This window comes from Cherax quadricarinatus, unplaced genomic scaffold (genome assembly GCF_038502225.1).
Source record: "Cherax quadricarinatus isolate ZL_2023a unplaced genomic scaffold, ASM3850222v1 Contig73, whole genome shotgun sequence".
NCBI classification, from domain to species: domain Eukaryota; kingdom Metazoa; phylum Arthropoda; class Malacostraca; order Decapoda; family Parastacidae; genus Cherax; species Cherax quadricarinatus.
Window position 1 is genome coordinate 92806 of NW_027195099.1, and position 16787 is coordinate 109592.

Here is a 16787-nt window from a genome sequence, read left to right on the forward strand (position 1 = left end):
CCCCTCTCTGGAACATCCTGTCTCTGTCCACCTTGTCTATTCCCCGCAGTATCTTGTATGTCGTTATCATGTCTCCCCTGACCCTTCTGTCCTCCAGTGTCGTCAGTCCGATTTCCCTTAACCTTTCCTCGTACGACATTCCCTTGAGCTCTGGGACTAGCCTTGTTGCAAACCTTTGTACTTTCTCTAACTTCTTGACGTGCTTGACCAGGTGTGGGTTCCAGACTTGTGCTGCATACTCCAATATGGGCCTAACATACACAGTGTACAGTGTCTTGAACGATTCCTTATTAAAGGTATCGGAACGCTATTCTCAGGTTTGCCAGGCGCCCGTATGCTGCAGCGGTTATTTGGTTGATGTGTGCCTCCGGTGATGTGATCGGTGTTATGGTCACCCCAAGGTCTTTCTTTCTGAGTGAGGTCTGTAGTTTTTGTCCACCTAGCCTATACTCTGTCTGCGGTCTTCTTTGCCCCTCCCCAATCTTTATGACTTTGCATTTGGCTGGATTGAATTCGAGAAGCCAGTTACTGGACCACATGTTCAGCCTGTCCAGGTCTCTTTGCAGTCCTGCCTCATCCTCGTCCGATTTAATTCTTCTCATCAACTTCACGTCATCTGCGAACAGGGACACTTCAGAGTCTATTTTCATCATGTCGTTCACTTATATCAAAAATAGCACTGGTCCTGGAACTGACCCCTGTGGGACCCCGCTCGTAGCAGGCGCCCACTGTGATACCTCTTCACGTACCATGACTCGTTGCTGCCTCCCTGTCAGGTATTATCTTATCCATTGCAGTGCCCTCCCTTTTACGTGCGCCTGTGTGTGTGAGTGTGAGTGTGTGTGTGTGTGTGTGTGTGTGTGTGTGTGTGTGTGTGTGTGTGTGTGTGTGTGTGTGTGTGTGTGTGTGTGTGTGTGTGTGTGTGTGTCTATGTGTGTGTGTGTGTCTGTGTCTGTGTATTTATGCTCATACATAGATCAGTGTATATGAATGTTGGGTCGTAGTGGTGGGGGAGATTATCTAAGACTTCAGTGATTCTGTAAACAATATTTTCAGACAAATCATTGTGACACTGCCAGAATAACCCGCTGCTTCAAGGTATATTCCCTGTCATGTATGGCTACTTATCAATGTAAATAAAAGTCTATGAAAAATGTCCTAAGTTTAGTCCTTCTTCAAATAGTTTCAAGAGTATTGTTTTTGGCAGCTGCCTAGCTACGACTCTGAAAATTTGGATTTCCGTAAATGGGGTAAGCAAAATTAAAATAAAAAATTATTAAACATCACAGATGACTCACAATGTTTTCTCTTGTAAAATAATACTTAGCAAGAAACTTCATGACGTCGTGTAGGTCTGGTGGGCCCAGCACCAGGTGCTTCAGTGGGGACACTTTACTCATCCTCACTTTCAACGCCTTCTCAACCCTCTGTGGAAGAAATTATATATAATTAACAATTAAAATAGTCTCTTCTGGACCAGCACTGTGTGACAAATGTATCAGTCTTCACTAACTGTGCATAGATGACTTTTTTATATTATTGCATCAGCATTTGGTTGTTTAACATACATGTGACAATAAACCACTTGTTAATATGTGTCTCTCACTCTCCACCATCATGAGTGTTAACAACCACTTGTTAATATGTGATTCTAACTCTACACCATCATGAGTGTTAACAACCACTTGTTAATATGTGACTCTAACTCTACACCATCATGAGTGTTAACAACCACTTGTTAATATGTGACTCTAACTCTACACCATCATGAGTGTTAACAACCACTTGTTAATATGTGACTCTAACTCTCCACCATCATGAGTGTTAACAACCACTTGTTAATATGTGACTCTACCTCTACACCATCATGAGTGTTAACAACCACTTGTTAATATGTGACTAACTCTCCACCATCATGAGTGTTAACAACCACTTGTTAATATGTGACTCTCACACTCCACCATCATGAATGTTAACAACCACTTGTTAATATGTGACTCTCACTCTCCACCATCATGAGTGTTAACAACCACTTGTTAATATGTGACTCTAACTCTCCACCATCATGAGTGTTAACAACCACTTGTTAATATGTGACTCTCACTCTCCACCATCATGAGTGTTAACAACCACTTGTTAATATGTGTCTCTCACTCTCCACCATCATGAGTGTTAACCACTTGTTAATATGTGTCTCTCACTCTCCACCATCATGAGTGTTAACAACCACTTGTTAATATGTGTCTCTCACTCTCCACCATCATGAGTGTTAACAACCACTTGTTAATATGTGCCTCTCACTATCCACCATAATGAGTGTTAACAACCACTTGTTAATATGTGTCTCTCACTCTCCACCATCATGAGTGTTAACAACCACTTGTTAATATGTGTCTCTCACTCTCCACCATCATGAGTGTTAACAACCACTTGTTAATATGTGTCTCTCACTCTCCACCATCATGAGTGTTAACAACCACTTGTTATTATGTGACTCTCACTCTCCACCATCATGAGTGTTAACAACCACTTGTTAATATGTGACTCTAACTCTACACCATCATGAGTGTTAACAACCACTTGTTAATATGTGTCTCTCACTCTCCACCATCATGAATGTTAACAACCACTTGTTAATATATGACTCTCCACCATCATGAGTGTTAACAACCACTTGTTAATATGTGACTCTAACACTACACCATCATGAGTGTTAACAACCACTTGTTAATATGTGACTCTAAATCTCCACCATCATGAGTGTTAACAACCACTTGTTAATATGTGACTCTAACTCTCCACCATCACGAGTGTTAACAACCACTTGTTAATATGTGTCTCTCACACTCCACCATCATGAGTGTTAACAACCCCTTGTTAATATGTGACTCTCAATCTCCACCATCATGAGTGTTAACAACCACTTGTTAATATGTGTCTCTCACTCTCCACCATCATGAGTGTTAACAACCATTTGTTAATATGTGACTCTATCTCTCCACCATCATGAGTGTTAACAACCACTTGTTAATATGTGACTCTCACTCTCCACCATCATGAGTGTTAACAACCACTTGTTAATATGTGTCTCTCACTCTCCACCATCATGAGTGTTAACAACCACTTGTTAATATGTGTCTCTCACTCTCCACCATCATGAATGTTAACAACCACTTGTTAATATATGACTCTCCACCATCATGAGTGTTAACAACCACTTGTTAATATGTGTCTCTCACTCTCCACCATCATGAGTGTTAACAACCACTTGTTAATATGTGTCTCTCACTCTCCACCATCATGAGTGTTAACAACCACTTGTTAATATGTGTCTCTCACTCTCCACCATCATGAGTGTTAACAACCACTTGTTAATATGTGTCTCTCACTATCCACCATAATGAGAGTTAACAACCACTTGTTAATATGTGTCTCTCACTCTCCACCATCATGAGTGTTAACAACCACTTGTTAATATGTGTCTCTCACTCTCCACCATCATGAGTGTTAACAACCACTTGTTAATATGTGTCTCTCACTCTCCACCATCATGAGTGTTAACAACCACTTGTTAATATGTGTCTCTCACTCTCCATCATCATGAGTGTTAACAACCACTTGTTAATATGTGTCTCTCACTCTCCACCATCATGAGTGTTAACAACCACTTGTTAATATGTGTCTATCACTCTCCACCATCATGAGTGTTAACAACCATTTGTTAATATGTGACTCTATCTCTCCACCATCATGAGTGTTAACAACCACTTGTTAATATGTGTCTCTCACTCTCCACCATCATGAGTGTTAACAACCACTTGTTAATATGTGACTCTATCTCTCCACCATCATGAGTGTTAACAACAACTTGTTAATATATGACTCTATCTCTCCACCATCATGAGTGTTAACAACTACTTGTTAATAAGTGTCTCTCACTCTCCACCATCATGAGTGTTAACAACCACTTGTTAATATGTGTCTCTCACTCTCCACCATCATGAGTGTTAACAACCACTTGTTAATATGTGACTCTATATCTCCACCATCATGAGTATTAACAACCACTTGTTAATATGTGACTCTATCTATCCACCATCATGAGTGTTAACAACCACTTGTTAATATGTGTCTCTCACTCTACACCATCATGAGTGTTAACAACCACTTGTTAATATGTGTCTCTCACTCTCCACCATCATGAGTGTTAACAACCACTTGTTAATATGTGACTCTATCTCTCCACCATCATGAGTGTTAACAACCACTTGTTAATATGTGACTCTAACTCTCCACCATCATGAGTGTTAACAACTACTTGTTAATATGTGTCTCTCACTCTCCACCATCATGAGTGTTAACAACCACTTGTTAATATGTGTCTCTCACTCTCCACCATCATGAGTGTTAACAACCACTTGTTAATATGTGTCTCTCACTCTCCACCATCATGAGTGTTAACAACCACTTGTTAATATGTGACTCTCACTCTCCACCATCATGAGTGTTAACAACCACTTGTTAATATGTGACTCTAACTCTCCACCATCATGAGTGTTAACAACCACTTGTTAAAATGTGACTCTAACTCTACACCATCATGAGTGTTAACAACCACTTGTTAATATGTGACTCTACCTCTACACCATCATGAGTGTTAACAACCACTTTTTAATATGTGACTCTCACTCTCCACCATCATGAGTGTTAACAACCACTTGTTAATATGTGACTCTAACTCTCCACCATCATGAGTGTTAACAACCACTTGTTAAAATGTGACTCTAACTCTACACCATCATGAGTGTTAACAACCACTTGTTAATATGTGACTCTACCTCTACACCATCATGAGTGTTAACAACCACTTGTTAATATGTGACTAACTCTCCACCATCATGAGTGTTAACAACCACTTGTTAATATGTGACTCTCACACTCCACCATCATGAATGTTAACAACCACTTGTTAATATGTGACTCTCACTCTCCACCATCATGAGTGTTAACAACCACTTGTTAATATGTGTCTCTCACTCTCCACCATCATGAGTGTTAACAACCATTTGTTAATATGTGACTCTATCTCTCCACCATCATGAGTGTTAACAACCACTTGTTAATATGTGACTCTCACTCTCCACCATCATGAGTGTTAACAACCACTTGTTAATATGTGTCTCTCACTCTCCACCATCATGAGTGTTAACAACCACTTGTTATTATGTGACTCTCACTCTCCACCATCATGAGTGTTAACAACCACTTGTTAATATGTGACTCTAACTCTACACCATCATGAGTGTTAACAACCACTTGTTAATATGTGTCTCTCACTCTCCACCATCATGAATGTTAACAACCACTTGTTAATATATGACTCTCCACCATCATGAGTGTTAACAACCACTTGTTAATATGTGTCTCTCACTCTCCACCATCATGAGTGTTAACAACCACTTGTTAATATGTGTCTCTCACTCTCCACCATCATGAGTGTTAACAACCACTTGTTAATATGTGTCTCTCACTCTCCACCATCATGAGTGTTAACAACCACTTGTTAATATGTGTCTCTCACTCTCCACCATCATGAGTGTTAACAACCACTTGTTAAAATGTGACTCTCACTCTCCACCATCATGAGTGTTAACAACCACTTGTTAATATGTGACTCTAACTCTACACCATCATGAGTGTTAACAACCACTTGTTAATATGTGACTCTACCTCTACACCATCATGAGTGTTAACAACCACTTGTTAATATGTGACTAACTCTCCACCATCATGAGTGTTAACAACCACTTGTTAATATGTGACTCTAACTCTACACCATCATGAGTGTTAACAACCACTTGTTAATATGTGACTCTAAATCTCCACCATCATGAGTGTTAACAACCACTTGTTAATATGTGACTCTAACTCTCCACCATCACGAGTGTTAACAACCACTTGTTAATATGTGTCTCTCACACTCCACCATCATGAGTGTTAACAACCCCTTGTTAATATGTGACTCTCAATCTCCACCATCATGAGTGTTAACAACCACTTGTTAATATGTGTCTCTCACTCTCCACCATCATGAGTGTTAACAACCATTTGTTAATATGTGACTCTATCTCTCCACCATCATGAGTGTTAACAACCACTTGTTAATATGTGACTCTCACACTCCACCATCATGAGTGTTAACAACCACTTGTTAATATGTGTCTCTCACTCTCCACCATCATGAGTGTTAACAACCACTTGTTAATATGTGTCTCTCACTCTCCACCATCATGAATGTTAACAACCACTTGTTAATATATGACTCTCCACCATCATGAGTGTTAACAACCACTTGTTAATATGTGTCTCTCACTCTCCACCATCATGAGTGTTAACAACCACTTGTTAATATGTGTCTCTCACTCTCCACCATCATGAGTGTTAACAACCACTTGTTAATATGTGTCTCTCACTCTCCACCATCATGAGTGTTAACAACCACTTGTTAATATGTGTCTCTCACTATCCACCATAATGAGAGTTAACAACCACTTGTTAATATGTGTCTCTCACTCTCCACCATCATGAGTGTTAACAACCACTTGTTAATATGTGTCTCTCACTCTCCACCATCATGAGTGTTAACAACCACTTGTTAATATGTGTCTCTCACTCTCCACCATCATGAGTGTTAACAACCACTTGTTAATATGTGTCTCTCACTCTCCATCATCATGAGTGTTAACAACCACTTGTTAATATGTGTCTCTCACTCTCCACCATCATGAGTGTTAACAACCACTTGTTAATATGTGTCTATCACTCTCCACCATCATGAGTGTTAACAACCATTTGTTAATATGTGACTCTATCTCTCCACCATCATGAGTGTTAACAACTACTTGTTAATATATGACTCTATCTCTCCACCATCATGAGTGTTAACAACAACTTGTTAATATATGACTCTATCTCTCCACCATCATGAGTGTTAACAACTACTTGTTAATAAGTGTCTCTCACTCTCCACCATCATGAGTGTTAACAACCACTTGTTAATATGTGTCTCTCACTCTCCACCATCATGAGTGTTAACAACCACTTGTTAATATGTGACTATATCTCCACCATCATGAGTATTAACAACCACTTGTTAATATGTGACTCTATCTATCCACCATCATGAGTGTTAACAACCACTTGTTAATATGTGTCTCTCACTCTACACCATCATGAGTGTTAACAACCACTTGTTAATATGTGTCTCTCACTCTCCACCATCATGAGTGTTAACAACCACTTGTTAATATGTGTCTCTCACTCTCCACCATCATGAGTGTTAACAACCACTTGTTAATATGTGACTCTGTCTCTCCACTATCATGAGTGTTAACCACTTAAGTCATGTGTCTCTCACTCTCCACCTTCATGAGTGTTAACAACCACTTGTTAATATGTGACTCTATCTCTCCACCATCATGAGTGTTAACAACCACTTGTTAATATGTGACTCTAACTCTCCACCTTCATGAGTGTTAACAACTACTTGTTAATATGTGTCTCTCACTCTCCACCATCATGAGTGTTAACAACCACTTGTTAATATGTGTCTCTCACTCTCCACCATCATGAGTGTTAACAACCACTTGTTAATATGTGACTCTAACTCTCCACCATCATGAGTGTTAACAACCACTTGTTAAAATGTGACTCTAACTCTACACCATCATGAGTGTTAACAACCACTTGTTAATATGTGACTCTAACTCTACACCATCATGAGTGTTAACAACCACTTGTTAAAATGTGACTCTAACTCTACACCATCATGAGTGTTAACAACCACTTGTTAATATGTGACTCTAACTCTCCACCATCATGAGTGTTAACAACCACTTGTTAAAATGTGACTCTAACTCTACACCATCATGAGTGTTAACAACCACTTGTTAATATGTGACTCTACCTCTACACCATCATGAGTGTTAACAACCACTTGTTAATATGTGACTAACTCTCCACCATCATGAGTGTTAACAACCACTTGTTAATATGTGACTCTCACACTCCACCATCATGAATGTTAACAACCACTTGTTAATATGTGACTCTCACTCTCCACCATCATGAGTGTTAACAACCACTTGTTAATATGTGTCTCTCACTCTCCACCATCATGAGTGTTAACAACCACTTGTTAATATGTGACTCTCACTCTCCACCATCATGAGTGTTAACAACCACTTGTTAATATGTGTCTCTCACTATCCACCATAATGAGTGTTAACAACCACTTGTTAATATGTGTCTCTCACTCTCCACCATCATGAGTGTTAACAACCACTTGTTAATATGTGTCTCTCACTCTCCACCATCATGAGTGTTAACAACCACTTGTTAATATGTGACTCTCACTCTCCACCATCATGAGTGTTAACAACCACTTGTTAATATGTGACTCTCACTCTCCACCATCATGAGTGTTAACAACTACTTGTTAATATGTGTCTCTCACTCTCCACCATCATGAGTGTTAACAACCACTTGTTAATATGTGTCTCTCACTCTCCACCATCATGAGTGTTAACAACCACTTGTTAATATGTGACTCTCACTCTCCACCATCATGAGTGTTAACAACCACTTGTTAATATGTGACTCTAACTCTACACCATCATGAGTGTTAACAACCACTTGTTAATATGTGACTCTACCTCTACACCATCATGAGTGTTAACAACCACTTGTTAATATGTGACTAACTCTCCACAATCATGAGTGTTAACAACCACTTGTTAATATGTGACTCTAACTCTACACCATCATGAGTGTTAACAACCACTTGTTAATATGTGACTCTAAATCTCCACAATCATGAGTGTTAACAACCACTTGTTAATATGTGACTCTAACTCTCCACCATCACGAGTGTTAACAACCACTTGTTAATATGTGTCTCTCACACTCCACCATCATGAGTGTTAACAACCACTTGTTAATATGTGACTCTCAATCTCCACCATCATGAGTGTTAACAACCACTTGTTAATATGTGTCTCTCACTCTCCACCATCATGAGTGTTAACAACCATTTGTTAATATGTGACTCTATCTCTCCACCATCATGAGTGTTAACAACCACTTGTTAATATGTGACTCTCACTCTCCACCATCATGAGTGTTAACAACCACTTGTTAATATGTGTCTCTCACTCTCCACCATCATGAGTGTTAACAACCACTTGTTAATATGTGTCTGTCACTCTCCACCATCATGAATGTTAACAACCACTTGTTAATATATGACTCTCCACCATCATGAGTGTTAACAACCACTTGTTAATATGTGTCTCTCACCCTCCACCATCATGAGTGTTAACAACCACTTGTTAATATGTGTCTCTCACTCTCCACCATCATGAGTGTTAACAACCACTTGTTAATATGTGTCTCTCACTCTCCACCTTCATGAGTGTTAAAAACCACTTGTTAATATGTGTCTCTCACTATCCACCATAATGAGAGTTAACAACCACTTGTTAATATGTGTCTCTCACTCTCCACCTTCATGAGTGTTAAAAACCACTTGTTAATATGTGTCTCTCACTATCCACCATAATGAGAGTTAACAACCACTTGTTAATATGTGTCTCTCACTCTCCATCATCATGAGTGTTAACAACCACTTGTTAATATGTGTCTCTCACTCTCCACCATCATGAGTGTTAACAACCACTTGTTAATATGTGACTCTATCTCTCCACCATCATGAGTGTTAACAACCACTTGTTAATATGTGACTCTCACTCTCCACCATCATGAGTGTTAACAACCACTTGTTAATATGTGTCTCTCACTCTCCACCATCATGAGTGTTAACCACTTGTTAATATGTGTCTCTCACTCTCCACCATCATGAGTGTTAACAACCACTTGTTAATATGTGTCTCTCACTCTCCACCATCATGAGTGTTAACAACCACTTGTTAATATGTGCCTCTCACTATCCACCATAATGAGTGTTAACAACCACTTGTTAATATGTGTCTCTCACTCTCCACCATCATGAGTGTTAACAACCACTTGTTAATATGTGTCTCTCACTCTCCACCATCATGAGTGTTAACAACCACTTGTTAATATGTGTCTCTCACTCTCCACCATCATGAGTGTTAACAACCACTTGTTATTATGTGACTCTCACTCTCCACCATCATGAGTGTTAACAACCACTTGTTTTATATGTGACTCTAACTCTACACCATCATGAGTGTTAACAACCACTTGTTAATATGTGTCTCTCACTCTCCACCATCATGAATGTTAACAACCACTTGTTAATATTGACTCTCCACCATCATGAGTGTTAACAACCACTTGTTAATATGTGACTCTAACTCTACACCATCATGAGTGTTAACAACCACTTGTTAATATGTGACTCTACTCTCCACCATCATGAGTGTTAACAACCACTTGTTAATATGTGACTCTAAATCTCCACCATCATGAGTGTTAACAACCACTTGTTAATATGTGTCTCTCACACTCCACCATCATGAGTGTTAACAACCACTTGTTAATATGTGACTCTCAATCTCAACCATCATGAGTGTTAACCACTTGTTAATATGTGTCTCTCACTCTCCACCATCATGAGTGTTAACAACCACTTGTTAATATGTGACTCTATCTCTCCACCATCATGAGTGTTAACAACCACTTGTTAATATGTGACTCTCACTCTCCACCATCATGAGTGTTAACAACCACTTGTTAATATGTGTCTCTCACTCTCCACCATCATGAGTGTTAACAACCACTTGTTAATATGTGTCTCTCACTCTCCACCATCATGAGTGTTAACAACCACTTGTTAATATGTGACTCTAACTCTCCACCATCATGAGTGTTAACAACCACTTGTTAATATGTGTCTCTCACTCTCCACCATCATGAGTGTTAACAACCACTTGTTAATATGTGTCTCTCACTCTCCACCATCATGAGTGTTAACAACCACTTGTTAATATGTGTCTCTCACTCTCCACCATCATGAGTGTTAACAACCACTTGTTAATATGTGTCTCTCACTCTCCACCATCATGAGTGTTAACAACCACTTGTTAATATGTGTCTCTCACTCTCCACCATCATGAGTGTTAACAACCACTTGTTAATATGTGTCTCTCACTCTCCACCATCATGAGTGTTAACAACCACTTGTTAATATGTGTCTCTCACTCTCCACCATCATGAGTGTTAACAACCACTTGTTAATATGTGTCTCTCACTCTCCACCATCATGTGTGTTAACCACTTGTTAATATGTGTCTCTCACTCTCCACCATCATGAGTGTTAACAACCACTTGTTAATATGTGTCTCTCACTCTCCACCATCATGAGTGTTAACAACCACTTGTTAATATGTGTCTATCACTCTCCACCATCATGAGTGTTAACAACCATTTGTTAATATGTGACTCTATCTCTCCACCATCATGAGTGTTAACAACTACTTGTTAATATATGACTCTATCTCTCCACCATCATGAGTGTTAACAACCACTTGTTAATATATGACTCTATCTCTCCACCATCATGAGTGTTAACAACTACTTGTTAATAAGTGTCTCTCACTCTCCACCATCATGTTAACAACCACTTGTTAATATGTACTCTCACTCTCCACCATCATGAGTGTTAACAACCTTGTTAATATGTGTCTATCACTCTCCACCATCATGAGTGTTAACAACCATTTGTTAATATGTGACTCTATCTCTCCACCATCATGAGTGTTAACAACAACTTGTTAATATGTGTCTCTATCTCTCCACCATCATGAGTGTTAACAACCACTTGTTAATATGTGACTCTAACTCTCCACCATCATGAGTGTTAACAACTACTTGTTAATATGTGTCTCTCACTCTCCACCATCATGAATGTTAACAACCACTTGTTAATATGTGACTCTAACTCTCCACCATCATGAGTGTTAACCACTTGTTAATATGTGTCTCTCACTCTCCACCATCATGAGTGTTAACAACCACTTGTTAATATGTGTCTCTCACTCTCCACCATCATGAGTGTTAACAACCACTTGTTAATATGTGTCTCTCACTCTCCACCATCATGAGTGTTAACAACCACTTGTTAATATGTGTCTCTCACTCTCCACCATCATGAGTGTTAACAACCACTTGTTAATATGTGTCTCTCACTCTCCACCATCATGAGTGTTAACAACCACTTGTTAATATGTGTCTCTCACTCTCCACCATCATGAGTGTTAACAACCACTTGTTAATATGTGACTCTCACTCTCCACCATCATGAGTGTTAACAACCACTTGTTAATATGTGTCTCTCACTCTCCACCATCATGAGTGTTAACAACCACTTGTTAATATGTGACTCTCACTCTCCACCATCATGAGTGTTAACAACCACTTGTTAATATGTGACTCTAACTCTCCACCATCATGAGTGTTAACAACCACTTGTTAATATGTGACTCTAACTCTACACCATCATGAGTGTTAACAACCACTTGTTAATATGTGACTCTACCTCTACACCATCATGAGTGTTAACAACCACTTGTTAATATGTCACTCTCCACCATCATGAGTGTTAACAACCACTTGTTAATATGTGACTCTCACTCTCCACCATCATGAGTGTTAACTCTCCACCACATGAGTGTTAACAACCACTTGTTAATATGTGTCTCTAACTCTCCACCATCATGAGTGTTAACAACCACTTGTTAATATGTGACTCTCAATCTCCACCATCATGAGTATTAACAACCACTTGTTAATATGTGACTCTCACTCTCCACCATCATGAGTGTTAACAACCACTTGTTAATATGTGACTCTCACTCTCCACCATCATGAGTGTTAACAACCACTTGTTAATATGTGACTCTAACTCTCCACCATCATGAGTGTTAACAACCACTTGTTAATATGTGTCTCTCACTCTCCACCATCATGAGTGTTAACAACCACTTGTTAATATGTGACTCTCTCTCACCACCATCATGAGTGTTAACAACCACTTGTTAATATGTGACTCTCACTCTCCACCATCATGAGTGTTAACAACCACTTGTTAATATGTGTCTCTCACTCTCCACCATCATGAGTGTTAACAACCACTTGTTAATATGTGTCTCTCACTCTCCACCATCATGAGTGTTAACAACCACTTGTTAATATGTGTCTCTCACTCTCCACCATCATGAGTGTTAACAACCACTTGTTAATATGTGTCTCTCACTCTCCACCATCATGAGTGTTAACAACCACTTGTTAATATGTGTCTCTCACTCTCCACCATCATGAGTGTTAACAACCACTTGTTAATATGTGTCTCTCACTCTCCACCATCATGAGTGTTAACAACCACTTGTTAATATGTGTCTCTCACTATCCACCATAATGAGAGTTAACAACCACTTGTTAATATGTGTCTCTCACTCTCCACCATCATGAGTGTTAACAACCACTTGTTAATATGTGTCTCTCACTCTCCACCATCATGAGTGTTAACAACCACTTGTTAATATGTGTCTCTCACTCTCCACCATCATGAGTGTTAACAACCACTTGTTAATATGTGTCTCTCACTCTCCATCATCATGAGTGTTAACAACCACTTGTTAATATGTGTCTCTCACTCTCCACCATCATGAGTGTTAACAACCACTTGTTAATATGTGTCTATCACTCTCCACCATCATGAGTGTTAACAACCATTTGTTAATATGTGACTCTATCTCTCCACCATCATGAGTGTTAACAACTACTTGTTAATATATGACTCTATCTCTCCACCATCATGAGTGTTAACAACAACTTGTTAATATATGACTCTATCTCTCCACCATCATGAGTGTTAACAACTACTTGTTAATAAGTGTCTCTCACTCTCCACCATCATGAGTGTTAACAACCACTTGTTAATATGTGTCTCTCACTCTCCACCATCATGAGTGTTAACAACCACTTGTTAATATGTGACTCTATATCTCCACCATCATGAGTATTAACAACCACTTGTTAATATGTGACTCTATCTATCCACCATCATGAGTGTTAACAACCACTTGTTAATATGTGACTCTAACTCTCCACCATCATGAGTGTTAACAACTACTTGTTAATATGTGTCTCTCACTCTCCACCATCATGAGTGTTAACAACCAATTGTTAATATTTGTCTCTCACTCTCCACCATCATGAGTGTTAACAACCACTTGTTAATATGTGTCTCTCACTCTCCACCATCATGTGTGTTAACAACCACTTGTTAATATGTGTCTCTCACTCTACACCATCATGAGTGTTAACAACCACTTGTTAATATGTGTCTCTCACTCTCCACCATCATGAGTGTTAACAACCACTTGTTAATATGTGTCTCTCACTCTCCACCATCATGAGTGTTAACAACCACTTGTTAATATGTGTTAACCACTAAGTCTCTCCACCACCTTCATGAGTGTTAACAACCACTTGTTAATATGTGACTCTATCTCTCCACCATCATGAGTGTTAACAACCACTTGTTAATATGTGACTCTAACTCTCCACCATCATGAGTGTTAACAACTACTTGTTAATATGTGTCTCTCACTCTCCACCATCATGAATGTTAACAACCACTTGTTAATATGTGACTCTAACTCTCCACCATCATGAGTGTTAATTACTACTTGTTAATATGTGACTCTAACTCTCCACCATCATGAGTGTTAACCACTTGTTAATATGTGTCTCTCACTCTCCACCATCATGAGTGTTAACAACCACTTGTTAATATGTGTCTCTCACTCTCCACCATCATGAGTGTTAACAACCACTTGTTAATATGTGTCTCTCACTCTCCACCATCATGAGTGTTAACAACCACTTGTTAATATGTGACTCTCACTCTCCACCATCATGAGTGTTAACAACCACTTGTTAATATGTGTCTCTCACTCTCCACCATCATGAGTGTTAACAACCACTTGTTAATATGTGTATCTCACTCTCCACCATCATGAGTGTTAACAACCACTTGTTAATATGTGTCTCTCACTCTCCACCATCATGCGTGTTAACAACCACTTGTTAATATGTGTCTCTCACTCTCCACCATCATGAGTGTTAACCACTTGTTAATATGTGTCTTCACTCTCCACCATCATGAGTGTTAACAACCACTTGTTAATATGTGTCTCTCACTCTCCACCATCATGAGTGTTAACAACCATTTGTTAATATGTGTCTATCACTCTCCACCATCATGAGTGTTAACAACCATTTGTTAATATGTGACTCTATCTCTCCACCATCATGAGTGTTAACAACTACTTGTTAATATATGACTCTATCTCTCCACCATCATGAGTGTTAACAACCACTTGTTAATATATGACTCTATCTCTCCACCATCATGAGTGTTAACAACTACTTGTTAATAAGTGTCTCTCACTCTCCACCATCATGAATGTTAACAACCACTTGTTAATATGTGACTCTCACTCTCCACCATCATGAGTGTTAACAACCATTTGTTAATATGTGTCTATCACTCTCCACCATCATGAGTGTTAACAACCATTTGTTAATATGTGACTCTATCTCTCCACCATCATGAGTGTTAACAACTACTTGTTAATATATGACTCTATCTCTCCACCATCATGAGTGTTAACAACCACTTGTTAATATATGACTCTATCTCTCCACCATCATGAGTGTTAACAACTACTTGTTAATAAGTGTCTCTCACTCTCCACCATCATGAATGTTAACAACCACTTGTTAATATGTGACTCTAACTCTCCACCATCATGAGTGTTAACAACCACTTGTTAATATGTGTCTCTCACTCTCCACCATCATGAGTGTTAACAACCACTTGTTAATATGTGTCTCTCACTCTCCACCATCATGAGTGTTAACAACCACTTGTTAATATGTGTCTCTCACTCTCCACCATCATGAGTGTTAACAACCACTTGTTAATATGTGTCTCTCACTCTCCACCATCATGAGTGTTAACAACCACTTGTTAATATTTGTCTCTCACTCTCCACCATCATGAGTGTTAACCACCACTTGTTAATATGTGTCTCTCACTCTCCACCTCTCACTCTCCACTATCATGAGTGTTAACCACTTGTTAATATGTGTCTCTCACTCTCCACCTTCATGAGTGTTAACAACCACTTGTTAATATGTGACTCTATCTCTCCACCATCATGAGTGTTAACAACCACTTGTTAATATGTGACTCTAACTCTCCACCATCATGAGTGTTAACAACTACTTGTTAATATGTGTCTCTCACTCTCCACCATCATGAATGTTAACAACCACTTGTTAATATGTGACTCTAACTCTCCACCATCATGAGTGTTAATTACTACTTGTTAATATGTGTCTCTCACTCTCCACCATCATGAGTGTTAACAACCACTTGTTAATATGTGATCTCTTGTTAATATATGACTCTCCACCATCATGAGTGTTAACAACCACTTGTTAATATGTGTCTCTCACTCTCCACCATCATGAGTGTTAACAACCACTTGTTAATATGTGTCTCTCACTCTCCACCATCATGAGTGTTAACAACCACTTGTTAATATGTGTCTCTCACTCTCCACCATCATGAGTGTTAACAACCACTTGTTAATATGTGTCTCTCACTATCCACCATAATGAGTGTTAACAACCACTTGTTAATATGTGTCTCTCACTCTCCACCATCATGA

At 38.9% G+C, this 16787-nt stretch overlaps 1 protein-coding gene across 2 annotated transcripts in view; it reads right to left on the reverse strand.

Moving 5' to 3' along the window:
* Positions 1-16787, reverse strand: part of LOC138851195 (uncharacterized) — a 184492-nt gene that overhangs the window by 88803 nt on the left and 78902 nt on the right. For both annotated transcript variants that reach the window (XM_070080000.1, XM_070079999.1), the window contains exon 2: positions 1299-1427. In XM_070080000.1, coding sequence (XP_069936101.1) covers positions 1299-1400 — 102 coding nt within the window. In that variant the 5' untranslated portion in view covers positions 1401-1427. The remainder of the gene's footprint in view (positions 1-1298; positions 1428-16787) is intronic.